The sequence below is a fragment of the Oncorhynchus tshawytscha genome, linkage group LG03 (genome assembly GCF_018296145.1).
Source record: "Oncorhynchus tshawytscha isolate Ot180627B linkage group LG03, Otsh_v2.0, whole genome shotgun sequence".
Taxonomy (NCBI): Eukaryota; Metazoa; Chordata; class Actinopteri; order Salmoniformes; family Salmonidae; genus Oncorhynchus; species Oncorhynchus tshawytscha.
In genome coordinates this window covers 57,117,585-57,145,006 of record NC_056431.1, presented here as the reverse complement: position 1 = coordinate 57,145,006, position 27,422 = coordinate 57,117,585, and the positions used below count along the sequence as shown (strand labels likewise).

General features: G+C 45.4%; 1 protein-coding gene across 1 annotated transcript in view; it reads right to left on the bottom strand.

Moving 5' to 3' along the window:
• LOC112239637 (5-hydroxytryptamine receptor 2A) overlaps window positions 1-23,571 on the bottom strand; it is a 38,295-nt gene extending 14,724 nt beyond the window's left edge. The window contains exon 1 of the mRNA XM_024408075.1: window positions 22,019-23,571. Coding sequence (XP_024263843.1) covers window positions 22,019-22,502 — 484 coding nt within the window. The 5' untranslated portion in view covers window positions 22,503-23,571. The remainder of the gene's footprint in view (window positions 1-22,018) is intronic.
• Window positions 23,572-27,422: the final 3,851 nt, after the last annotated feature.

Genomic DNA, 27,422 nt, shown 5'->3' with positions numbered 1-27,422 from the left:
GCAGGTGTATAGGAGTTGCCGTTGGTGCGACTACGGTGGAGAGTCCAGAACAGGTTTCCACCGTGCGCATTCCCTCTGAATATGCCGATTTGGCTATCGCCTTCAGTAAAAAGAGGGCGACCCAATTACCACCCCATCGTCGAGAGGACTGCGCGATAAACCTTCTGGAGAACGCTGCACTTCCTAGGAGTCACATGTATCCATTGTCCCAGGAGGAGACAGTAGCGATGGAAACATATGTTGCTGAATCGCTGGGACAGGGGTACATTCGGTCCTCCACATCATCCGTCTCCTCAAGCTTCTTTTTTGTGAAGAAGGATGGAGGTCTGCGTCCGTGCATTGATTATAGAGGTCTAAATTCCATCACAGCGGGGTTTAGTTACCCACTACCTCTCATCGCTACGGTGGTGGAATCATTTCACGGGGCGCGCTTCTTCACAAAACTGGACCTGAGGAGTGCGTATAATCTGGTACGTATCCGGGGAGGAGATGAGTGGAAAACCGCATTTAGTACTACATCTGGTCATTATGAGTACTGTGTCATGCCATATGGGTTGAAGAATGCTCCAGCCTTCTTCCAATCCTTCGTAGATGAGATTCTCCGAGACCTGCTCGGGCAGGGAGTGGTAGTGTACATCGATGACATCTTGATCTATTCTGCCACACGTGCGGCGCATGTGTCTCTGGTGCGTAAGGTACTTGGGCGACTGCTGGAGCATGACCTGTATTGCAAGGCGGAGAAATGTAAGTTTTTCAAACAGGCCGTTTCCTTCCTGGGTTATCATATTTCCACCTCCGGGGTGGTGATGGAGGATGACAGCGTTACAGCCGTGCGTAATTGGCCGACTCCGACCATGGTGAAAGAAGTGCAGCGGTTTTTAGGGTTTGCCAATTACTACCGGAGGTTTATCCGGGGTTTTGGTCAGGTGGCTGCTCCCATCACCTCACTGCTGAAGGGAGGACCAGTGCGCTTGCGTTGGTCAGCAGAGGCAGGCAGAGCTTTCAGTCGTTTGAAGGAGCTGTTCACCAATGCGCCTGTGTTGGCGCATCCGGACCCCTCTTTAGCATTCATAGTGGAGGTGGACACGTCCGAGGCCGGGGTCGGGCCGTGCTGTCCCAGCGCTCGGGCATGCCACCCAAGCTCCGCCCTTGTGCCTTCTTTTCGAGGAAGCTCGGTCCTGCGGAGCGAAACTATGACATGGGGGACCGGGAGTTGTTAGCTGTAGTCAAGGCTCTGAAGGTGTGGAGACATTGGCTTGAGGGGGCGAAACACCCTTTTCTCATCTGGACTGACCATCGTAATCTCGAGTATATCCGGGCAGCGAGGAGACTAAATCCACGTCAAGCCAAATGGGCCATGTTTTTCATCAGGTTTCGGTTTACCATCTCATACCGGCCAGGCTCCCAATACACCAAAACCGACGCGCTGTCCCGCCTCTATGATACCGAGGAGCGTCCGTTGAGCCAACTCCCATCATTCCACCTTCATGTCTCGTGGCACCGGTAGTATGGGAGGTGGACGCGGAGATAGAGAGGGCCTCACGGTTAGAGCCGGCCCCCCCTAACTGTCCAGCGGGGGCTCAGTACGTGCCGAGGGGGGTCCGGGATAAGCTGATCCGTTGGGGTCATACTCTTCCCTCCTCGGGTCATCCTGGCATCGAGAGGACAGTGCGGAGTCTTAGAGGGAGATACTGGTGGCACACGCTGGCTAAGGACGTGAGATTTTATGTCTCCTCCTGCTCAGTGTGCGCTCAGAGCAAGGCTCCTCGGCACTTGCCTAGAGGGAAGTTACAACCCCTCCCCGTTCCACAACGGCCGTGGACACACTTATCGGTGGACTTTCTTACCGACCTTCCCCCGTCCCAGGGAAGTACTACAATCCTGGTTGTTGTGGATCGGTTTTCTAAGTCCCGTCGTCTCATCCCATTGCCTGGTCTCCCTACGGCCCTGCAGACTGCGGAGGCCTTGTCTACCCATGTCTCCCGGCACTATGGGGTACCTGAGGACATCGTTTCTGATCGGGGTCCCCAATTCACGTCCAGAGTGTGGAGGGCGTTTATGGAGAGACTGGGGGTCACAGTCAGCTTAACCTCAGGTTTTCACCCCGAGAGCAATGGGCAGGTGGAGCGCGTAAACCAGGATGTGGGCAGGTTTCTGCGGTCCTTTTGCCGGGACCGGCCTGGTGAGTGGGCAAGGTATGTTCCTTGGGCTGAGCTCGCTCAGAACTCCCTACGCCACTCCTCAACTAACTTGTCCCCTTTTGAGTGTGTGTTAGGTTACCAGCCGGTCCTGGCCCCATGGCATCAGAGCCAGACCGAGGCTCCTGCGGTTGAGGAATGGGTACAGCGCTCCAAGGACACCTGGAAAGCCGTCCAGGACTCGCTAAGGTTAGCGGGAGAACGGCAGAAGAGGAGCGCTGACCAGCACCGCAGTGAGGCCCCCGTGTTTGCACCGGGGGACAGGGTCTGGCTCTCGACCCGAAACCTGCCCCTCCGCCTGCCCTGTCGGAAGCTGGGGCCGCAGTGTGTGGGGCCTTTCAAAGTCCTGAGGAGAATAAACGAGGTGTGTTACAGGTTACAACTTCCTAGGTATTACCGTATTAACCCCTCGTTTCATGTGTCTCTCCTCAGGCCGGTGGTGGCCGGTCCCCTGCAAGAAGGTGAGGTGCCTGAGGTCCCTCCGCCCCCTCTGGACATCGAGGTGTCCCCGGCGTACACAGTCCGTGGCATTCTGGATTCGAGACGCCAGTTGAGGGGCCTACAGTACCTCGTGGACTGGGAGGGGTACGGTCCGGAGGAGAGATGCTGGGTTCTGGTGGGGGACATTTTGGACCCTTCTCTCCTGAGAGATTTCCACCGCCTCCACCCAGATCGTCCGGGCCTCGTCCTCCGGGTCATCCTCGAGGCCGGTGGCGGCCCTTTTTCCTTTGTCTGTTGGTTTTGTCTTATTAGTTTCACCTGTGTGTATTTTGGTTTAATTAGCTTCCCTATATGTAGTAGTTTGACCCTCCCTTGTTTTGTGCGGGATTGTCTTTTGTTACCTGTGTACATATTAGGTCGTGGTGTAATTTATTTTCTATACTGGACACCCTGTGGTTTTGGGTTGTCTGGTATAGTGTCCTGCGCCCTGTATTGTATTGGGCTTATCAGTTTGGTGTGCAATAGTAAAGCACTTTACTCCGTTACTCTCTCTCTGCGTCTGATTCCTGCACACACACCTAGTCCCGCGTGACACCGGTGCTCCGGATTTTGCTCATTTAGACCATTTGGTTGGTCCTTAAGTGAAATCTCGACCCACAAGGGGCACAGGGGCGTGCAAATGGCCCCATTATTATTTTATACAACTCTATATTCTGCACCTCTGTCTCTTTTTTGATGTTTCTACACATAACAATGTGCACACTAATAAAACAGCTTACTGTTTGCATGTCAACATTTTTTCCCTATGAAAACGGAGAAAAGCAAGGCAGGATCAACTAGGGAATCATGGTGTAATGCGAGCACACGCATGCTGAGGTTGATGATGGATGGAATGAAAGATTTGGGGAAATGCGAGCAAGTTAAGATTTTAGAAGTTGTGTAGTGTATGACCAGCAGAGCCTGCCTGATTTGGCTCCATCCCACCCTGTCTTTCTGACCTGCAGCCATGATGCTGGTCTAAGGCTGGGCAGAGCAGCCACAGTGAATTACCCTTCAACGCTTTTTGAAAAGAAGTCTGCTGAAAAGGGACCTATTTTCACTCCTTTCAAAAACTCTTGACACTGTAGCATTTCACAGCTCCGGCGGATAAGTGCACACGCTCGTCTGAACACCCTAAGAAAGAGGACAAGTCGGGTTAAGTTATTATTTTTTTTGCTTGTCCGCCTGCTGTACCCAGTGGGGTAAAAACGGGAAACAAAACAATATTGACTGACGGAAGCAGAAGAGAGCCCAGAGGCAGGGAATCCAGGGAAGCAGCCTTTATCCACAGAGGGAGGCTGTATATTTTCATACAGATATTGGCAGGGGCATCAATCTGGGCACTGGAGATAAATGAAAGAGCTTTTCTCCTCAAACTCGCTGACAGCTTCAGGCTTTCTTGCCTTCCCCCTGACCAAAGCTGGATTTGTGTTTCCTACCAAACAGAGAGCAGGGTGGAGGGAGAGAGGGGGAGAAGAGTGGTAGAGAAAGGGAAAGAGGACGAGTAAAAGATAAAGTGAGAGGAGAGGGGCATAGATGGAGAGAAAACAAAGAGATGGAGAGCTAGAGACCTGCATGACCACAAATTGTATATACACCAAGTTTTTCATCAACGACTCAGACATAAAGAGTCGCTCCAGAGACCGATTTGTTCAATTATGTGGACCCACCCAGCATAGAGAAATGTGAACAGGGTTTTTCTCTCTAACCCGATCTTATTTACTTCCTCAAGGCTGCCATACTGTATGTCAGTGGTGAATTGTAAATAGTGTATTTCTAATGTTTCTCTGTAATCTCTCTGTCTCTCCCTTTCTATCCTTCTCCTCCTCCTCCCCTCTCTCTCTACCTCTCTACCGCGCTACATCAAAGAAATTCTAAAAGGTGCTCGTCACAGTCATTACCATAAAGAATGAGTCTGACTTTATAAACCCTAAATCTCTCCACGTACACGTGAAATAAACTAATTGACATGAAAGCTCACAGAACTCTATTCCACCAGGGTCAGTGGGGTAAAAATGGGGTAAAAATCTTGACACAATGACAGGTTATTCCAACATAATGTATGTGCTCTGACAAAACCAATCCTGTATATTAGCTGGAAGATTGTGATTCTTATTCAGAACAGCAGGAGGCCTGCTCCTTTTGAGAAGATTACATTCACAGTTATTACATTCTGTTCAGAACCTAGAAACACACCGTCAGAGCATGTGACTGTGTGTATGATGTTGAAACAGCCAGGAAATGTGTTCGTAATAATAATGCAGCGCTTCTATTCATCTTCAGGTGTGTCTTTAGAAGAAGAGATGGAGATAATTGGAGATGAGAGAGAGGGTGAATACAGAAAGCTCTGAGATAGAAGAGAGTAGAAGGCAATTTGCTGATCATCAATTTGCTGAACAGTACAGCCCAAACAAACACGTCACTTGGGGGTGAGAGGTGAAGAGCAGAGTGACTAACCAGCCACGTAACCCGCAGACGTCTGGCGGCATTTTTATGAGATCCTATGCAACCTTATATTTTCTGTGGGCCGAATCCAAACTTGAGATACGTGGGCATAAATTAAACCCTTTGTAAATGATGCATGGAAACTGAAATTCAATTAAAATCAATGTAACCTCGCATATTTGATGAAAATGAGATCTGATGGGGCGAAAAATCTAACCATCTCTTCCCACTTGCACTCTGTAACAGACATGTCTTATGATCTTCACCAATGACCTTACACAGCTAGTTAAAGGGCCGACCAGGGTGACTTGTTGCTCTAAAACACAGATTGATTTGGTGTTCAGTAATAAACCAGAGAGAGTGACTAAATCATTCAATATGGTTACTGGGCTATCTGATCATTTTTTAATTTTTTTTTATTTCACCTTTATTTAACCAGGTAGGCCAGTTGAGAACAAGTTCTCATTTGCAACTGCGACCTGGCCAAGATAAAGCATAGCAGTGTGAGCAGACAACACAGAGTTACACATGGAATAAACAATTAACAAGTCAATAACACAGTAGAAAACAAAGGGGGGAGTCTATATACAATGTGTGCAAAAGGCATGAGGAGGTAGGCGAATAATTACAATTTTGCAGATTAACACTGGAGTGATAAATGATCAGATGGTCATGTACAGGTAGAGATATTGGTGTGCAAAAGAGCAAGTAAATAAATAAAAACAGTATGGGGATGAGGTAGGTGAAAATGGGTGGGCTATTTACCAATAGACTATGTACAGCAGCAGCGATCGGTTAGCTGCTCAGATAGCTGATGTTTGAAGTTGGTGAGGGAGATAAAAGTCTCCAACTTCAGCGATTTTTGCAATTCGTTCCAGTTACAGGCAGCAGAGTACTGGAACGAAAGGCGGCCAAATGAGGTGTTGGCTTTAGGGATGATCAGTGAGATACACCTGCTGGAGCGCGTGCTACGGATGGGTGTTGCCATCGTGATCAGTGAACTGAGATAAGGCGGAGCTTTACCTAGCATGGACTTGTAGATGACCTGGAGCCAGTGGGTCTGGCGACGAATATGTAATGAGGGCCAGCCGACTAGAGCATACAGGTCGCAGTGGTGGGTGGTATAAGGTGCTTTAGTGACAAAACGGATGGCACTGTGATAGACTGCATCCAGTTTGCTGAGTAGAGTGTTGGAAGCCATTTTGTAGATGACATCGCCGAAGTCGAGGATCGGAAGGATAGTCAGTTTTACTAGGGTAAGCTTGGCGGCGTGAGTGAAGGAGGCTTTGTTGCGGAATAGAAAGCCGACTCTTGATTTGATTTTCGATTGGAGATGTTTGATGTGAGTCTGGAAGGAGAGTTTGCAGTCTAGCCAGACACCTAGGTACTTATAGATGTCCACATATTCAAGGTCGGAACCATCCAGGGTGGTGATGCTAGTCGGGCATGCGGGTGCAGGCAGCGATCGGTTGAAAAGCATGCATTTGGTTTTACTAGCGTTTAAGAGCAGTTGGAGGCCACGGAAGGAGTGTTGTATGGCATTGAAGCTTGTTTGGAGGTTAGATAGCACAGTGTCCAATGACGGGCCGAAAGTATATAGAATGGTGTCGTCTGCGTAGAGGTGGATCAGGGAATCGCCCGCAGCAAGAGCAACATCATTGATATATACAGAGAAAAGAGTCGGTCCGAGAATTGAACCCTGTGGCACCCCCATAGAGACTGCCAGAGGACCGGACAGCATGCCCTCCGATTTGACACACTGAACTCTGTCTGCAAAGTAATTGGTGAACCAGGCAAGGCAGTCATCCGAAAAACCGAGGCTACTGAGTCTGCCGATAAGAATATGGTGATTGACAGAGTCGAAAGCCTTGGCAAGGTCAATGAAGACGGCTGCACAGTACTGTCTTTTATCGATGGCGGTTATGATATCGTTTAGTACCTTGAGTGTTGCTGAGGTGCACCCGTGACCGGCTCGGAAACCAGATTGCACAGCGGAGAAGGTACGGTGGGATTCGAGATGGTCAGTGACCTGTTTGTTGACTTGGCTTTCGAAGACCTTAGATAGGCAGGGCAGGATGGATATAGGTCTGTAACAGTTTGGGTCCAGGGTGTCTCCCCCTTTGAAGAGGGGGATGACTGCGGCAGCTTTCAATCCTTGGGGATCTCAGACGATATGAAAGAGAGGTTGAACAGGCTGGTAATAGGGGTTGCGACAATGGCGGCGGAAAGTTTCAGAAATAGGGGTCCAGATTGTCAAGCCCAGCTGATTTGTACGGGTCCAGGTTTTGCAGCTCTTTCAGAACATCTGCTATCTGGATTTGGGTAAAGGAGAACCTGGAGAGGCTTGGGCGAGGAGCTGCCGGGGGCAGAGCTGTTGGCCGAGGTTGGAGTAGCCAGGCGGAAGGCATGGCCAGCCGTTGAGAAATGCTTATTGAAGTTTTCGATAATCATGGATTTATCGGTGGTGACCGTGTTACCTAGCCTCAGTGCAGTGGGCAGCTGGGAGGAGGTGCTCTTGTTCTCCATGGACTTCACAGTGTCCCAGAACATTTTGGAGTTGGAGCTACAGGATGCAAACTTCTGCCTGAAGAAGCTGGCCTTAGCTTTCCTGACTAACTGCGTGTATTGGTTCCGGACTTCCCTGAACAGTTGCATATCCCGGGGACTATTCGATGCTATTGCAGTCCGCCACAGGATGTTTTTGTGCTGGTCAAGGGCAGTCAGGTCTGTGGTGAACCAAGGACTGTATCTGTTCTTAGTTCTGCATTTTTTGAACGGAGCATGCTTATCTAAAATGGTGAGGAAGTTACTTTTAAAGAATGACCAGGCATCCTCAACTGACGGGATGAGGTCAATGTCCTTCCAGGATACCCGGGCCAGGTCGATTAGAAAGGCCTGCTCACAGAAGTGTTTTAGGGAGCGTTTGTCATAATCATAATCATAATCTGACACTTATAGCCAGAAAGCTGTCTAAGAGCAGGTTTAACCTCTCTACTGTTAGAAAGCCGGATCAACTAAGAATACCTAGGAGTGAATTAAACTATTTTGAAAACGCAATTAAGGGAATTAACTGGAATGATCTCTTGTCCTATACAGATGTGGAAGCTGATAGTCAGGTTTTTCTATCCACAATCCAGGCTACAATAAATGGTTTCCTAAAGAAAATCAAATCCAAGCCTGGCCAAAAGAGCACTCTTCCTTGGCTAAATGGAGAAATCTGGTTTAGGACACAAAAACAGAAATATCTTATTTACATAAGTATTCAGAACCTTTGCTATGTGTCACGATCGTTATAAGGAGTGGACCAAAGCGCGGCGTGGTCATAATTTATTTAAATGTGAACCAGCAACAAAACAATAAAGAGAAACAAACAAACGAACGTACAGCCTTGTAGGGCTCAAAAGCAACAATACAAAAACAAGATCCCACAAACAACAAGTGGAAAAAGGCTGCCTAAGTATAATCCCCAATCAGAGACAATGATAGACAGCTGCCTCTGATTGGGAACCATACCCGGCCAACAAAGAAATAGAAAACATAGAATACACATAGAAATAATAAACTAGAACACCCCCCAGTCACACCCTGACCTACTCCACCATAGAAAATAAAGGCTTTCTATGGTCAGGACGTGACACTATGAGACTCAAAATTGAGCTTAGGTGCATCTTGTTGGTCATCCTTGAGAATTTTAATGAGTCCACATGTGGTAAATTAAATTGATTGGACATGATTTGGAAAGGCACACACCTGTCTTTATAAGGTCCTGCAGTTGACAGTGCATGTCAGAGCAAAATCCAAGCCATGTGGTCGAAAGAATTGTCAGTAGAGCTCAGAGACAGGATTGTGTCAAGGCACAGATCTGGGGAAGGGTACCAAAACATTTCTGCAGCATTGAAGGTCCCCAAGAACACAGTAGCCTCCATCATTCTTAAATGGAAGAAGTTTGGAACCACCAAGACTTTTCCTAGAGCTTGCCACTCAGCCAAACTGAGCAATCAGAAGAGAAGGGCCTTGGTCAGGGAGGTGACCAAGAACTCGATGGTCACTCTGACAGAGCTCCAGAGTTCCTCTGTGGAGATGGGAGAACCTTTCAGAAGGACAACCATCTCTGCAGCACTCCACCAATCAGGCCTTTATTGTAGAGTGGCCAGACGGAAGCCACTCCTCAGTAAAAGGCACATGACAGCCCTCTTGGAGTTTGACAAAAGGCACCTAAAGGACTCTCATACAATGAGAAACAAGATTCTCAGTCTGATGAAACAAAGACTGACATTTTTGGCCTGAATACCAAGCGTCCCGTCTGGAGGAAACCTGGCACTATCCCTACAGTGAAGTATGGTTATGGCAGAATCATGCTTTGGGGGATCTTTTTCAGCGGCAGAGACTGGGAGACGAGTCAGGATCGAGGAAAAGATGAACAGAGAAAAATACAGAGAGATCCTTGATGAAAACTTGCTCCAGAGCACTCTGGGGCGAATGTTCACATTCCAACACGACATCGACCCTAAGCACACAGCCCAGACAACGCAGGTGTGGCTTCAGGACAAGTCTCTTAATATTCTTGAGTGGCCCAGCCAAAGCCAGGACTTGAACCCGACCATAAATCTCTGGAGAGGCTTGAAAATAGCTGTGCAACGGATCTGCAGAGAAGAATGAGAGAAACTCCCTAAACACAAGGTGTGCCAAGCTTGTAGCGTCATACCCAAGAAGCCGCGAGGCTGTAATTGCTGCCAAAGGTGCTTCAACAAAGTTCTGAGTAAAGCGTCTGAATACTTATGGAAATGTCATATTTCAGTTTTTTATACATTTGCAAAAAAGTCTAAAAACCTGTTTTTGCTCTGTCATTGTGGGGTGTTGTGTGTAGAGTGATGAGGGAAAAAAGAACATAACGTAAGAAAATGTGGAAGAAGTCAAGGGGTCTGAATACCTTCCAAATGCACTGTATCATCTCATCATCAGCTGTTAACTTTTGTCTTGTGAAAAAGTTGCTGCATTATACCCTATGGGGTTCAGTAATAATAGGCCTAATAAATGCAGCATGAATGAACGTCTAATTTACACATGTCCATCTGTCTTCACTCGTCCCTTCTGCAGATTTCATTATTATGGCTAGTGCTATCGGCTTTCGGGGTCACCTATTATTTCATTGTTAAGATTATTCTTTTTTAATTGCAGCTGCAGAATTTTTAAACAAGCATATCCTTAGAATACCGTTGCTTTAAATCAATGTGCATGTGGGCACACGCTGGGCACACGCTGGGCACACGCTGGGCACACGCTGGACACACGCTTGGGCACACGCTGGGCACACGCTGGGCACACGCTGGACACACGCTGGACACACGCTGGACACACGCTGGGCACACGCTGGACACACGCTGGGCACACGCTGGAACACGCTGGACACACGCTGGGCACACGCTGGACACACGCTGGACACACGCTGGACAACGCTGGGCACACGCTGGACACACGCTGGACACACGCTGGGCACACGCTGGGCACACGCTGGGCACACGCTGGACACACGCTGGGCACACGCTGGGCACACGCTGGGCACACGCTGGACACACGCTGGGCACACGCTGGGCACACGCTGGGCACACGCTGGACACACGCTGGGCACACGCTGGACACACGCTGGGCACACGCTGGGCACACGCTGGACACACGCTGGGCACACGCTGGGCACACGCTGGGCACACGCTGGACACACGCTGGGCACACGGGCTGGACACACGCTGGGCACACGCTGGGCACACGCTGGGCACACGCTGGACACACGCTGGGCACACGCTGGACACACGCTGGGCACACGCTGGGCACACGCTGGGCACACGCTGGACACACGCTGGACACACGCTGGGCACACGCTGGACACACGCTGGGCACACGCTGGGCACACGCTGGACACACGCTGGGCACACGCTGGACACACGCTGGGCACACGCTGGGCACACGCTGGACACACGCTGGGCACACGCTGGGCACACGCTGGGCACACGCTGGACACACGCTGGGCACACGCTGGGCACACGCTGGGCACACGCTGGACACACGCTGGGCACACGCTGGGCACACGCTGGGCACACGCTGGGCACACGCTGGGCACACGCTGGGACGTAAGTTCAACGTTTAATTTGAATTTAGTTCAGTTTTCAACTAATGTGAATTCAAACAAAATGCCCTTAAGTTGATTACTTTTTGCAAATCCAATCACTTTTGCACATTTATTCAATATTTTGGGGGGTTGAAATGACATGTAACCAACATTGATACAAACAGTTTTTACCCATTTTGAAGCAACTATGCCCAACGTGAAGCACCATTCCCAGAAAGTTGTGGGAAGGTTGTATGCAAAATAACCATAGAACAACAACGCTCTCAACAAGCTCTAAGAAACATATGGTTCTCAGAACGTTATGTGCGAGCTGGGTAATCGCTTCAGGAAAAAGTTTGGAAAACCAATTATCCTACTAAGGCTCTTGTAAGTTTGTTTCTGTATATTCTGGTCATGTCTCTCTTGGTGTCTTTCTCGATTTAATTGTTTAATTTCAAATGCTTTGTTGGCATGAATGCAAGATATAATTTTGTTGTTGAATTTAAACCTAACTTGAATTTAAATCTAACTTGGTTATAGAGTGATATGAATGTTGTAGAATGTACTAGAGTGACTGAGAGTCACATACATCATTTCATAGCCCTGTGGCCACTGACCTTGACACGAACACAAAGCAACAAAACACGATAACCAATGAGAAAATCTAGGAAAGAATACAGTGGATAGGAGCAGACAGTTGAGGTGTAACGGCAGATTGCAGGGATCGGACCAAAACGCAGCGTGGTAAGTGTCCATATCGTTTATTATAAAACATAAACTGAACACTAGGAAATACAAAACAATAAATGTGACCAAAAACCAAACCGAAACAGTCCCGTGTGGTGACAAACACAGACACGGAGACAAACACCCACAAACCAACAGTGAAACCCAGGCTACCTAAATATGGTTCTCAATCAGGGACAACTATAAACAGCTGCCTCTGATTGAGAACCATATCAGGCCAAACACAGAAATAGAAAAAACATAGAAACACAAACATAGACTGCCCACCCCAACTCACGCCCTGACCATACTAAATAAAGACAAAACAAAGGAAAATAAATGTCAGAACGTGACAGGAGGTAGTCGTCTCTTTCTGTCTGTCCATGTCTGTCTCTCGCTCTGTCTCTCAATGTGTCTATTGCACTGTCTCTCCATCTGTCTCTAATTCACTCATTTCCTCTGAGACCTTTGACTTTTGCTGCAGTTTGGTGTTTCAGGTAACATCAGTAGTCATCCTGGGTATTCTGACTGGGCTTGAATCCCAGTTCATTTGGAAACATCGGATTAGCTTCACCACAACACCTGTAGTTACAATCTATACCCTCACACATGTCAGAGAAATGTCAAAATAGAAGGAAAGACACCAGTCTTTCTTCATTATTTACACATTCTACAATTCCACATAATATTCAGAGAATGAAGCTGACACGTACAGTCCATCTACTGTGTGCCATACTATTTATGTCATAAAGTGTTCTGCATTCATTTTCACCCAACCAAAGACAAAGTAACTTATGTCTGGTCCACAGGTTCATAGTTTGGATAACTGAGATTTCTTAACGACGACTCTGAGAGTACAATGCAGTATATGTCACACTTGCACACCTCACACAGTGAGGCCAATAGTTACAACGCTTGAGTCAATGGATGAGAGTCATGGCAACTAGCCATTTGGATTTAAACTGGGGTTCATCATCACCCTGGTAACAGCATTTATGTATGACGTGTTCCCAAATTGTCTATCACCGTGGATACAGTGTTCATTACTGATATCCTGTATTATTCTGGGGTTCAATAGCAGTATTTTTTGTGTTTGATACCAGGTTCTTAAAAGCCAATACTGACTGTGTGTGTGTGTGTGTGTGTGTGTGTGTGTGTGTGTGTGTGTGTGTGTGTGTGTGTGTGTGTGTGTGTGTGTGTGTGTGTGTGTGTGTGTGTGTGTGTGTGTGTGTGCGGTGCATGCATGTGTACAATCTGTCATGGTTGATGCCCCCATTCCTGGTCTTGACGTTGGTGTAATAGGGTTTTATAACTAGTTATAGGAGGACTGGAAGCAGTCAGAGACTCCAAAAATAAACACAGAGCCGTATAAATAAATACATCCACCAATCCACTACCTCTGCCTCTAACTGCAGCATTTACACAGTAAAGCGCTGGTGGGCTCCAGTGGGTAGAATTTGAAACACGGGGCCTGTACCAATAATACAGACGCATAAACAGTGGATCAGAAACAAACTATCAAATATCCATGACTATGACATCATGCACCAAAGAACCCCAAATGAGGGTAGTTATGTAGCTCAAATAACGGTGGGAGGATAAGCAAGAAAAGATGTTCGCCTCTCTTGATCTCTCCATTTCTCTTTCTCGGGTCTGTTTTCCAAATCCTTTCTCAAACTGCCCCTGTATCAAACACCTATACACTCAGTCAGCCTCCTCTTCTCTCTGTCTCTCTCTTTCTCTCCCTTTCTCTCTCTCGCTCTCTCTTGTCCCTCTCTAGTCCCGTTTATACCTGGGGCTAACATGTGTCCTTTGTCCTGATCTTGTCTACAGTCTAATTTTGCCCACATTTCCCAAAATGTGTTTATGCGTGGTATTACAATGTGTCTGTTATCCGTCCACTGTGTCTGCATTGTGAACAGGTTTCCTGGTCAATTATGCAAATTATTTCACAGCTATTCTTTCAAAATAATATTTATTTATTTATTGTAAGACACATTGATGTTCTCGGTCAATGGTACCACCTGCCAATGATTTTAGAGGGCAAAATAATGATGATTTAAATAGTTTCTCTATCCCAATATGTCGACACTTGTAAGATATCCAGACACAATGTGTGTCTGACTATCTCAAGAGGTGGGCAGGATGATCTGATCACAATCAGATCACATTGTGTCTTTTGATTGTCTACACCTTTCTAAAAATGTGGGCATATTCAGAATGTGGACAAGATCAGGACAAAGGATGTAAGTTAAAACCGGGTATAAACAAGGCTTCTGTCTCTTCCCTCTGTCTCTCTCTCTCTCTCTCGTTCAGATGTTTCTCTCTCAGTCCCTCCCTTGATTGAAGCATCAGGAACTCTATCATTCCCATCTCTTGTCTTTCGCCCTAGAAACCAATTTGTTTATTTTCCTCCTCTTGTATCTCTCCGTCTGTGATTTACCTGAGGGGTATACTACAAAGCAGCATCGATGAGTTAGCCAGCTAACTTTGATAAACAACCAGAAACGTACATACTGTATGTATTTTTGGTTGTTAAGTAGACCATGCCCATTTGAAGCTTATATCTTTAAAAAAATATATATTTAGGCAAGTTAACAGGCTAACTCCTTGATCCTGCATTGTTGTATACCCCTATTTTGCCCTGTGAACACATCTGGTTCTCTGAGAGCAGATAATGACAAGGCTTTGTTTTGTGTTTGGTTGTGTCTGAGAGGAAGCTGCTGAGACTCAGTCTTTCCTTCATTTTTCTGTCCTTTAGCAGACACTCTTATCCAGAGCGACTTAAAGGAGCAATTAAGTGCCTTGCTCAAGGGTACATCAACAGATTTTTCACCTAGTCAGCTTTAGGATTCAAACCAGTGACATTTCGGTTACTGGCCCAATGATCTTAACCGCTAGGCTACCTGCCACCCTAATCTTCATGCTGGCTGCTCTTTTGAATCTTGTTTTGCTGCTGCTGGCTTGACCTGAAATTTCCCCCGTGTCTGGCTAAACGTCTGAGCACAAACCAAATTTTCTCCCTAACCACAAAACCACTCATCTCTCTCTCTCTTGTTCTCTCTCTCTTGTTCTCTCTCTCTCTCTCTCTCTCTCTCTCTCTCTCTCTCCCTCTCTAGTCCATTACCCAGGGGATTAGGTCTATTTTTACCAAGGGGGTAATCTTCTTCTATAAAGACAGTCTAAAGAACGAGGGTCAAAGGATTTTACAGGGTTATATGAAACACATTTCCCCTTAGTTAAGCATTAGTCATAACCCACTGGGCAAAAAATGGTTGAATCAACGTTGTTTCCACATAATTTCATCCCCAGAAAATCTATGCGATGACGTTGAATCAACATGGAAAACTAATTGGATTTGCAAAAAATAAACATAAGGGTATTTCGTCTTTTTTCAACTAAATTTGACCTAAATGAAATGTTTTGATTTCACATGAAAATCAACTTAAAGTCAAACAAAACTAAACGGTGAACTGATATGTGCCCAGTAGGAATGATTCAATTCTCTATGTCATGATCTAGACAACACCAAGAAACTAGAGCACACTTACTGCATCGGCAACAGAACATGGCATACCTGCCCGTCAAAAATTTCTGTCTTCAAAAACACAAACTCTGAAAAGAGGTCTCTGTTTTTCTCTGTCATGCACCCCTCTAAGAACGAAACAGTGCATGAGCGAAAGCAAAGGAAAGGAGTGCGATTAAAGCCATGAAAGTGGTGGAGGTGGGAGACACAGACCAGGTATCAGGATCCTGACATAACCGAGAAGAGAGAGAGACAAATCAATAAAGAGATTAAATCATTTCCTTATTTCCAGAGGGCAGTAGAGCTAAATGAGTGGCGAGGCTGAAGAAAGGTGCTGTCTTCCTAACAGTCCCACAGGACAGGACTGGAGGGTCTGGCTAACCTCCATTAAGACCATAACAGAGTACTCTGTTCTCATGAACATCCAGATGTCGCCTTTGGTGACTACTCAGCCCAGTTAAAAGTGTCTATAAAACAGAGTGATTGATTATAACTCAGTGGACCATGAAGGCCTTAATCTCGCAAGCCTTCTAAGAATGGCTGTCAGGTGAGACTATTCATGTTCATCTTCTACCTTACTTTGAATCAGAGCCCTGTGGGGCTGTAATCTGGTGTCACATCACTGAAAGGCAGACAATTAATAAACCCTCACATAATCTATGGCAATAGCAAGCTAATAAATTATTGGTTGACTCTGGACACTGTTCAAAGGGTAAAACCTCATTTATATGCATTCATAAGAATCAAGACGTCTAATCCCCAACAGCATGTAATAGACAGACAGGCCTGTAATACAGTTGTTGTTCTCTCTGTAATGAAAAGATATTCTCTGTTTGCCCAGTCTTTTCATGTGCCAGATGAATCCAATCCACTTTGGGCAATTTAGCGACAAAGTAGCAACACAAGAAAATAATGACAAAGTATCTGACGAGTTTCTGTTGGCATCCCAACGTTTAATGAGTTCTTTTGTCTGCTTATTAAAGGGGAACATCTAATAAGCAGCAGAGGTCGTACTTTTCACAGAAGCACACTTCCTTCAGACTCATTTACTACACTCCTCATTTTCATGCAAATGAGGTCTCTACTTAGGGCTTAAAGCTCCTTATAAATGCAGACTTGTGACATTTACACATTTAGAAAGGCACGGAGAGGGACTTAGGAAACAACAGACTGTCTAACTCCAATCCCTGGAGAAGCTGGGAAAGAGAGAGAGAGATCTATTCAGAGAGAGTCAGCACTCTATTCAGAGAGAGTCCTCTCCACTCCATGTTTCAGGTGAAAAAAATGTTGGTGACATTCATTACTTGCACAAAGCATTGTGGGTATGTGGTATGTTCACCAGACCAGATGGGGGTGGAGGCTTCTAGTAAGGGGACCATAAATCAAAATACAAAGCCATATAGGCAAATATCTGACAGCTTCCATAGTATGACTGTACATGTCTATCCAGCTTCCAGAGTAAAGATCTCTAAGGGATGCTCGCAATTTAGCTCATATTCAGTAACAATCCCAGTAATTGGTACTTTCAATGCTACCAGATTATTAGATACACCCGTCTAGAACAGGGTCAGCCTCCAAAATAGCCTGAATTCTTTTGGAGCATTCCACACAATGTTGGAACCGTTCCACAGTTGCTGCAGATTGGACGGCGGTACATAGGTGCTTCCGAGTGGTGCAGTGGTCTAAGACACTGGATCTCAGTGCTAGAGGCATCAATTCCAGGCTGTAACACAACCAGCTGTGATTGGGAGTCCCATGAGGCAGTGCACAATTGTCCCAGCGTCTTCCGGGTTAGGGTTTGGCCGGGGTAGGCAGTCATTGTAAATAAGAATTTGTTCTTAAATGACTTGCCAAGTTAAATAAAGAATAAAAAATTATTCAACATTCATGCTGTGAACAGCCAGTTCCATCTCATGTCAAATATGTTCTATTGGGTTGAGGTCTGGGGACTGTGCAGGCCAATCAAGTAAACTGAACTCGCTGTCAGGTTCCAGGTGATGGTTTTCCACTCATCAATTGTCCAGTGTTGGTGATCGCGTGCCCACTGGAGCCGCTTCTTCTTGTTTTTAACTGATAGTAGTGGAACCCTGCGTGGTCATCTGCTGCAACATAGCCAATCTGTGATAAGGATCAACAAGTTGCGCATTCTGAGATGCCTTTCTGCACACCATTGTTGTTCTGTTTGTGGACCGCCTGTGAACTTACAAGATTCTTCTTCGACCTTTCTCATCTATTAGCTGTTTTCGCCCACAGGACTGCCGCTGACTGGATGTTTTTTGTTTGTCGCACCTTTCTCGGTAAACCCTAGAGACTGTTGTGCGTGAAAAGCCCAGGAGGGCGGATGTTTATGGCCAACTTGTTATGGCCATGCTAACGTTCAATAGAACAGTAACAAGATGCCTGTCTGTCTACTTTATATAACAAGCCACAGCCATGTGACTCACTGCCTGTAGGAGCGATACATTTTTGTGAACAGGTTGGTGTCGGTAATAAACTAGCCGGTGTATATAACATACAGTGCCTTGCGAAAGTATTCGGCCCCCTTGAACTTTGCGACCTTTTACCACATTTCAGGCTTCAAACATAAAGATATAAAACTGTATTTTTTTGTGAAGAATCAACAACAAGTGGGACACAATCATGAAGTGGAACGACATTTATTGGATATTTCAAACTTTTTTAACAAATCAAAAACTGAAAAATTGGGCGTGCAAAATTATTCAGCCCCTTTACTTTCAGTGCAGCAAACTCTCTCCAGAAGTTCAGTGAGGATCTCTGAATGATCCAATGTTGACCTAAATGACTAATGATGATAAATACAATCCACCTGTGTGTAATCAAGTCTCCGTATAAATGCACCTGCACTGTGATAGTCTCAGAGGTCCGTTAAAAGCGCAGAGAGCATCATGAAGAACAAGGAACACACCAGGCAGGTCCGAGATACTGTTGTGAAGAAGTTTAAAGCCGGATTTGGATACAAAAAGATTTCCCAAGCTTTAAACATCCCAAGGAGCACTGTGCAAGCGATAATATTGAAATGGAAGGAGTATCAGACCACTGCAAATCTACCAAGACCTGGCCGTCCTTCTAAACTTTCAGCTCATACAAGGAGAAGACTGATCAGAGATGCAGCCAAGAGGCCCATGATCACTCTGGATGAACTGCAGAGATCTACAGCTGAGGTGGGAGACTCTGTCCATAGGACAACAATCAGTCGTATATTGCACAAATCTGGCCTTTATGGAAGAGTGGCAAGAAGAAAGCCATTTCTTAAAGATATCTATAAGAAGTGTTGTTTAAAGTTTGCCACAAGCCACCTGGGAGACACACCAAACATGTGGAAGAAGGTGCTCTGGTCAGATGAAACCAAAATTGAACTTTAAAGCAAAATCTACTATGGAATGGTTCAAAAATAAACATATCCAGGTGTTAGAATGGCCAAGTCAAAGTCCAGACCTGAATCCAATCGAGAATCTGTGGAAAGAACTGAAAACTGCTGTTCACAAATGCTCTCCATCCAACCTCACTGAGCTCGAGCTGTTTTGCAAGGAGGAATGGGAAAAAATTTCAGTCTCTCGATGTGCAAAACTGATAGAGACATACCCCAAGCGACTTACAGCTGTAATCGCAGCAAAAGGTGGCGCTACAAAGTATTAACTTAAGGGGGCTGAATAATTTTGCACGCCCAATTTTTCAGTTTTTGATTTGTTAAAAAAAGTTTGAAATATCCAATAAATGTCGTTCCACTTCATGATTGTGTCCCACTTGTTGTTGATTCTTCACAAAAAAATACAGTTTTATATCTTTATGTTTGAAGCCTGAAATGTGGCAAAAGGTCGCAAAGTTCAAGGGAGCCAAATACTTTCGCAAGGCACTGTATATATATAACCAAAATATCAACACATTGCAAAACCACAACCACAAAATGTATTGAATTAAAATAATAACTGACAAATAACTGACACCTTTAACCTCACTAGGGTATGTGGGATGCTAGCGTCCCACCTGGCCAATATCCAGTGAAATTACAGAGCGCCAAATTCAAATACAGAAATACTCATTATACAAATTCAGAAAACATGCAAGTATTTTACATAGGTTTAAAGATGAACTTCATGTGAATCCAACCACGGTGTCAGATTTCAAAAAGGATTTACGGCGAAAGCATACCTTACGAATATGTGAGAACATCGCCCAGCAGACAAATCATTACAAACAGTAACCAGCCAAGTAGAAGAGTTACACAAGTCAGAAATAGAGCTAAAATTAATCACTTACCTTTGATGATCTTCACATGGTTACACTCAGAAGACATTAATTTACTCAATAAATGTTTGTTTTGTTCGATAAAGTCTCTTTATATACAAAATCCTCCATTTTGTTTGTGTGTTTTCTTCAGTAATCCACAGGCTCAAATGCAGTCACAACAGGCAGACAAAAAAATCCAAATTGTATCCGTAAAGTTCATAGAAACATGTCAAACGATGTTTATATTCAATCCTCAGGTAGTTTTTAGCCTAAATAATCGATAATATTTCAACCGGACAATAACGTTGTCAATATAAAAGGCAAACAAGAAAGGCACTCTCTCGGTCGCGCGCATGAAAAATCTCTGTGACACTGCAGGGTCCACTCAGAATACAAGCCTGAAACAATTTCTAAAGACTATTGACATCTAGTGGAAGGCATAGGAGCTGTAATTTGAGTCCTAAGTCAATGGATACTGTAATGGCATTGAATAGAAAACTACAAAACAAAAAGAAATTCTACTTCCTGGATGGATTTTTCTCAGGTTTTCGCCTGCCAAATCAGTTCTGTTATACTCACAGACACGATTTTAACAGTTTTTTAAAATCCAAATCTACCAATTATATGCATATCCTATCTTCTGGGCCTGAGTAGCAGGCAGTTTAATTTGGGCACGCTTTTCATCCAAAATTCCGAATGCTGTCCCCTAGTCAGTTTTAGATTGAGTAACTAGAAATAGGCTGGTGCTAAATATCTCAAAAACTAAAAGCATTATTTTTGGGACAAATCACTCAATCAAACCTAAACCTCATCTGGATCTATTATTGAATAATGTGGCGATTGAGCAAGTTGAGGAGTCTAAACTGCTGGCTGTTACCCTAGATAGCAAGCTATCATGGTCAAAACATATAGACTCAATGGTTACTAAAATAGGAAAGAGGTCTGCTTTCTTGACATCTCAGTCAACCAAACAGTTTGTTTTAGGCAAGAAAAACATACGCAAATTGCAGTTTGTCCAGAAGAGAGCAGCATGCATTGCATTTAGATGTACACGGAAGGTGAATGTCAATGACATGCATTTCAATCTCTCCTGGTTCAAAGTTGAGGAGAGATTTACTGCATCACTGTTGGTCTTTGTGCGAGGTGTTGATGGTATCTGTTCAAGCCGTTGGCCCACAGTTCGGACACTCATCGACATCAAACAACACGTGCAACCAGAAGTCTCTTCACAGTCCCCAGGTCCAGAACAGAGGCTGGGAAGCAAACAGTATTAAATAGAGCCATGACCGAATGGAACACTCTGCCACCCCAGGTAACTCAAGCTAGTAATAAAACCAGATTCAATAACCAGATAAAAGAACACCTCATGGCACAACAGGGACTGTGAAGAGACACACAGACATTGTTTCCTGTTTGGACCCCAGAAAGAGAAGTGCCTGCCTCAGCAGCAGCTAATTTGGGATCCTAATAAATATGAAATACATACTGAATACTACTATAAATAAATGAAGAGTTTCATTCCAAAACACTATATATCCATTTTCAGAAATGTAGGTAAATTAGCTTTTATTGTTTAAATAAATTATGAAAGAGATTGGTGTGTGTTTTTCACTATCTAATCATTGTATGGGGTTGTTCAATGACAGACATATTTATTTAAAATCTATCACTTGATGGTTATATTTCAGAGACAAATAATCAGGTATTTTTTTTCCAAAATGCTATATGCCTCACTCAGAGAAATAAGTAGTACTGCTAGGTTTTACACAGTCAAATGTAACAAATAATTACATTTTTAATAAAGAACTGTACACATGATATATTTGTGACATCAATATTTAATTAAAAAATATATATAATAACTCAATACAGTAATAGGAGATCTGTATGTAAAACATTTACATTTGACATTTTAGTCATCTAGCAGATGCTGTTATCTAGAGCGACTTACAGTACCTGCATTCTTCTTAAGATAGCTAGGTTAGACAACCAAATCCTGTACAGTCAAATATACAGGATACGACCATTCCATTCCAGATAAGCAATGGATATATAGCATTTTGTAAAAAAAAAACACATTTTCATAAAAATCTAAAATCTATGAATACAAAATCGGAGAACAGTAACGTAAATGTCAAATATACAAAACACACTCTTGTTGATAGACTTTGTAAGTATTATGATGTCTTTACTGTGCTGTGTCTGAGCCTGTACGTGTGCAAGCCAAAGACAAATGTAAATGTTTAACCAAACAATGAGACAATACATTTTTGAACTTGAGCTGGAACTCACCATAGAGAATTGTCACCATGGAGATGGGCATAACCAGGATGCCCAGCAGCATGTCGGCGACAGCCAGCGACATCAGGAAGTAGTTGGTGGCGTTCTGGAGCTTCTTCTCCAGAGACACTGCGATGATGACCAGGATGTTACCCGTCACTGTAACGGCAATGACCGCCAGGATCAGCAAAGCAGCCCAGTTCTTGTCCACTGCTTTCATCCCCTTCACACACTGCGATGATGCCAGAATCCTTGCTTCATCACTGTAAACCCTGCCGCTATGCGTCCAGTTGCCTGGCGGAAAGTCATGCACATTGCCGCCATCATTCCCGTTACACCCATTTGAAAAATTCCTGCTTTCATTTCCCAGAAGTCTCTCTGGACCATTAGGCCAAGGGTCAGGGTCGGGGTCAAAGGACGGAAGCGTTATGGCTCTGACGGCAGAAGAGATCAACTCCGATACGTTCCCATGCAGGTTCATTATGTCAGTCGCCATACACCTCCAGCACGTCCCTTACAATGGCACACTAACTCTTACAAGTCTGTTACGTGGTGAGAGAGGAGCAGAGAGGGATAGGTCTGGTCCTTAAGAGTCTCCACATGCTCAGAGCTCAAAGTCAACCCTCATAACGTCTGTCAGTGTTAAACTACATGTGGGATTAAGTCAGAGAAGGCTGTCCATGGGTACAGACTTCACCTTGGTTAATTCTTGAAGTAGTCGTAGCTAATGACGGACGGAAACGGAGAGCAACAATAACTTAGCAAAACCCCCCCGAAAAATAGAGAGCTCTATGACTTTTGCTCTGTTCCAAGTATTCCAAACCGGAGGGCAAATACCCTAAGCACGATATCTCACATTCAATCCTTTTCTCAGGTCCACATTATTACCTGTTGATCAAAGAGGTTGAATCCATTTGAAATCAGGAAAGTATAATGATGAGAATGTGCTCAACTCCAGTGTGCCAGTTTGGACAGAAGGTATCCACACTGTCAGAAGGCAGCGATCGCTCGGTTTAAACCTGACATCGTCATTTCAATGGAGAAGATGAGACAGGAGGTATGTGTTTGTCAGAAAATTCTCAGGTGTCTCTGCTGCGCTCGCTAGGAACTGCACCTGTGTGTGTCAGTGCTATGGAGATGGATCAACAGCATAATGAGTGACGACAGGTGTCACAGACACTCTTCCTCCCTTTCTTACTGTCACACACACACTTCCAGCCAGGTCCGCCCTCTGTGCTGGGAAGGTGGTGAGTTTCGCCGGATGTGATGGATGGAAAATGGTGGTTTGAGAAAAACAGTCACACTGAAAACATTCCTCTACCTTTATTCTGTTTCTCATTTTTTTCTTCCATATTCCTTCAGCCCTTTAGTCTAGCCTCTACAGAACCCATATCGTTTTGATTCCTCTTTGACAAAAGACAGGGTCTTCAGGTCCCCTGATTATTAGGAAGTCCCCTACAGCTTTACACCTCACCTCAGCCACCAGTCACTGAGCAATACTCCACTGTGTGCCGTTTCTTCTCCCTCACACACACACTCACATGCGCTCTCTCTGCCTGCCTCACTCTCTCTCTCTCTCTCTCTCTCTCTCTCTCTCTCTCCCCCTGCCTCTTGTTCGCTCTCCCTGCCTCTCTCTCTCTCCCTGCCTCTTGTTCGCTCTCCCTACCACACTCTCTCTCTCTCCCTGCCTCTCGCTCTCCCTGCCTCACTCTCTCTGTTCTGCTCCCCTCTCCACGCATCTCTCTCTCTCTCTTCCTGGTTCTCTCACTCTCTCTCGGTCTCCCTCTCTTTCTCTCTCTCTCTGTCACTCTCACACAGGGCAGGCTTTCTATACTGTATTTCAGGCAGTTCTCCCTCCTGGCACATTCCAGGTTAGGTCTTCAGTTTACACACAGTAGCTTTAGGAGTTGTTCTGTGAGAGCTCATAAAGGTATTGCTTCGCAGTGAGAAATCAGTTGAATCCAGGCAGCGTAGTGTGTATACAGGGGTCTTTCTGAGCAGTGTCTGTGCCAAGTACCACAGAGCAAGAGAGCACCCTGTTGTGCACGTACCCCCCTGTTGTGCCCACCGAAGGACCACCTCATTCCTCCCACTCTTGGGTCTCTCACATACTGTAACGGACGTCGAAATGGGTAGACCAAGGCGCAGCATTATTTGGGTTCATCATAATTTATTTGAATGTGAACCAGCAACAAAAACAATAAAGAGAAACAAACAAACGAACGTACAGCCTTATAGGGCTTAAAAGCAACAATACAAAAACAAGATCCCCACAAACAACAGGTGGGAAAAGGCTACCTAAATATGATCCCCAATCAGAGACAACGATAGACAGCTGCCTCTGATTGGGAACCATACCAGGCCAACGTAGAAATAGAAAACTAGACTACACATAGAAATAATAAACTAGAACACCCCCCAGTCACGCCCTGACCTACTCCACCATAGAAAATAAAGGCTTTCTATTGTCAGGACTTGACACATACTCGCTCAAACAGAAACATGTAGGAAGACAAGTACAAGCACACACACACATTACATATTTACATACTCAAGCATACATAAACTCAGCAAAAAAAGAAATGTCCCTTTTTCAGAATACTGTCTTTCAAGGATAATTTGTAAAAATCCAAATGTCTTCGCAGATCTTCATTGTAAAGGGTTTAAACACTGTTTTCCGGCGCCGACAGAGATGGCCGCCTCGCTTCGCGTTCCTAGGAAACAATGCAGTTTTTTTTAACGTGTTATTTATTACATTGGTACCCCAGGTAATCTTAGGTTTTATTACATACAGTCGGGAAGAACTACTACTGGATATAAGAGCAACATCAACTCACCTCGACTTTCCCGAAGCGGATCCTGTGTCTTGCCCACCACCCAGGACAATGGATCGGATCCCAGCCGGTGATCCAATACAACGACGCCGTAAAAGGGGCAGACGAAGCGGTTTTCTGGTCAGGCTCCGGAGACGGGCACATCGTGCACCACTCCCTAGCATACTACTCGCCAATATCCTGTCTCTTGACAACAAGGTTAATGAAATCCGAGCAAGGATAGCATTCCGCTTCACGGAAACATGGCTCACTCGAGACACGCTATCGGAGACGGTACAGCCAGCTGGTTTCTTCACGCATCGCGCCGACAGAAACAAACATAAAACAAACATAAGAATACGGGCGGGGGTGTATGCCTTATGACTAACGAGACGTGGTGTGATCATAACAACATACAGGAACTCAAGTCCTTCTGTTCACCTGACTTAGAATTCCTCACAAACAAATGTCGACCGCATTATCTACCAAGAGAATTCTCTTCGATTATAATCACAACCGCATATATTCCCCCCCAAGCAGACACATCGATGGCCCTGAACAAACTTTATTTGACTCTATGTAAACTGGAAACCACATATCCTGGGGCTGCATTCATTGTAGCTTGGGATTTTATCAAGGCTAATCTGAAAACAAGACTCCCTAAATTCTATCAGCATATCGATTGTGCTACCAGGGCTGGTAAAACCCTGGATCATTGTTATTCTAACTTGCAAGGTGACCGGAAACATGACCGAATACAAACAGTGTAGCTATTCCCTCCGCAAAGCAATCAAACAAGCTAAGCGTCAGTATAGAGACAAAGTAGAGTCACAATTCAACGGCTCAGACACAAGAGATATGTGGCAGGGTCTACAGTCAATCACGGATTACAAAAGAAAATCAGCCCTGTCGCGGACCAGGATGTCTTGCTCCCAGACAGACTAAACAACTTCTTTGCTCGCTTTGAGGACAATACACTGACACGGCCCGCTACCAAAACCTGCGGAGTCTCCTTCACTGCAGCCGACGTGAGTAAAATATTTAAACGTGTTAACCCTCGCAAGGCTGCAGGCCCAGATGGCATCCCCAGCCGCGTCCTCAGAGCATGCGCAGACCAGCTGGCTGGTGTGTTTACGGACATATTCAATCAATCCTTATCCCAGTCTGCTGGTCCCACATGCTTCAAGAGGGCCACCATTGTTCCTGTTCCAAAGAAAGCTAAAGTAACTGAGCTAAATGACTACCGTCCCATAGCACTCACTTCCGTCATCATGAAGTGCTTTGAGAGACTAGTCAAGGACCATATCACCTCCACCCTACCTGACACCCTAGACCCACTCCAATTTGCTTACTGCCCCAATGTGTCCACAGACGACGCAATCGTAACCACACTGCACATGGCCCTAACCCATCTGGACAAGAGGAATACCTATGTGAGAATGCTGTTCATCGACTACAGCGCAGGATTTAACACCATAGTACCCTCCAAAGTCGTCATCAAGCTCGAGACCCTGGGTCTCGACCCCGCCCTGTGCAACTGGGTTCTGGACTTCCTGACGGGCCGCCCCCAGGTGGTGAGGGTAGGTAACAGCATCTCCACCCCGCTGATCCTCAACACTGGGGCCCCACAAGGGTGCGTTCTGAGCTCTCTCCTGTACTCCCTGTTCACCCATGACTGCACGCCTCCAACTCAATTATCAAGTTTGCAGACGACCCTACAGTGGTATGCTTGATTACCAACAATGACAAGACGGCCTACAGCGAGGAGGTGAGGGCCCTCGGAGTGTGGTGTCAGGAAAATAACCTCACACTCAACGTCAGCAAAACAAAGGAGATGATCGTGGACTTCAGGAAACAGCAGAGAGAGCACCCCCCTATCCACATCGGCGGGACAGTAGTGGAGAGGGTAGAAAGTTTTAAGTTCATCGGCGTACACATCACGGACAGACTGAATTGGTCCACTCACACAGACAGCGTGGTGAAGAAGGCACAGCAGCGCCTCTTCAACCTCAGGAGGCTGAAGAAATTTGGCTTGTCACCAAAAGCACTCACAAACTTTTACAGATGCACAATCGAGAGCATCCTGTCGGGCTGTATCACCGCCTGGTAAGGCAGCTGCTCCGCACACAACCATAAGGCTCTCCAAAGGGTAGTGAGGTCTGCACAACGCATCACTGGGGGCAAACTACCTGCCCTCCAGGACACCTACATCACCCGATGTCACAGGAAGGCCATAAAGATCATCAAGGACAACAACCACCAGGGACCGAGAGACTGAAAAACAGCTTCGATCTCAAGGCCATCAGACTGATAAACAGCCACCACTAACATTGAGTGGCTGCTGCCATACATGTAAAAAATGTGTCACTAGCCACTTTAAACAATGACACTTAATATAATGTTTACATACCCTACATTACTCATCTCATATGTATATACTGTACTCGATACCATCTACTGCATCTTGCCTATGCCGTTCTGTACCATCACTCATTCATATATCTTTATGTACATATTCTTCATCCCTTTACACTTGTGTGTACAAGGTAGCTGTTGTGAAATTGTTAGGTTAGATTACTTGTTGGTTATTACTGCATTGTCAG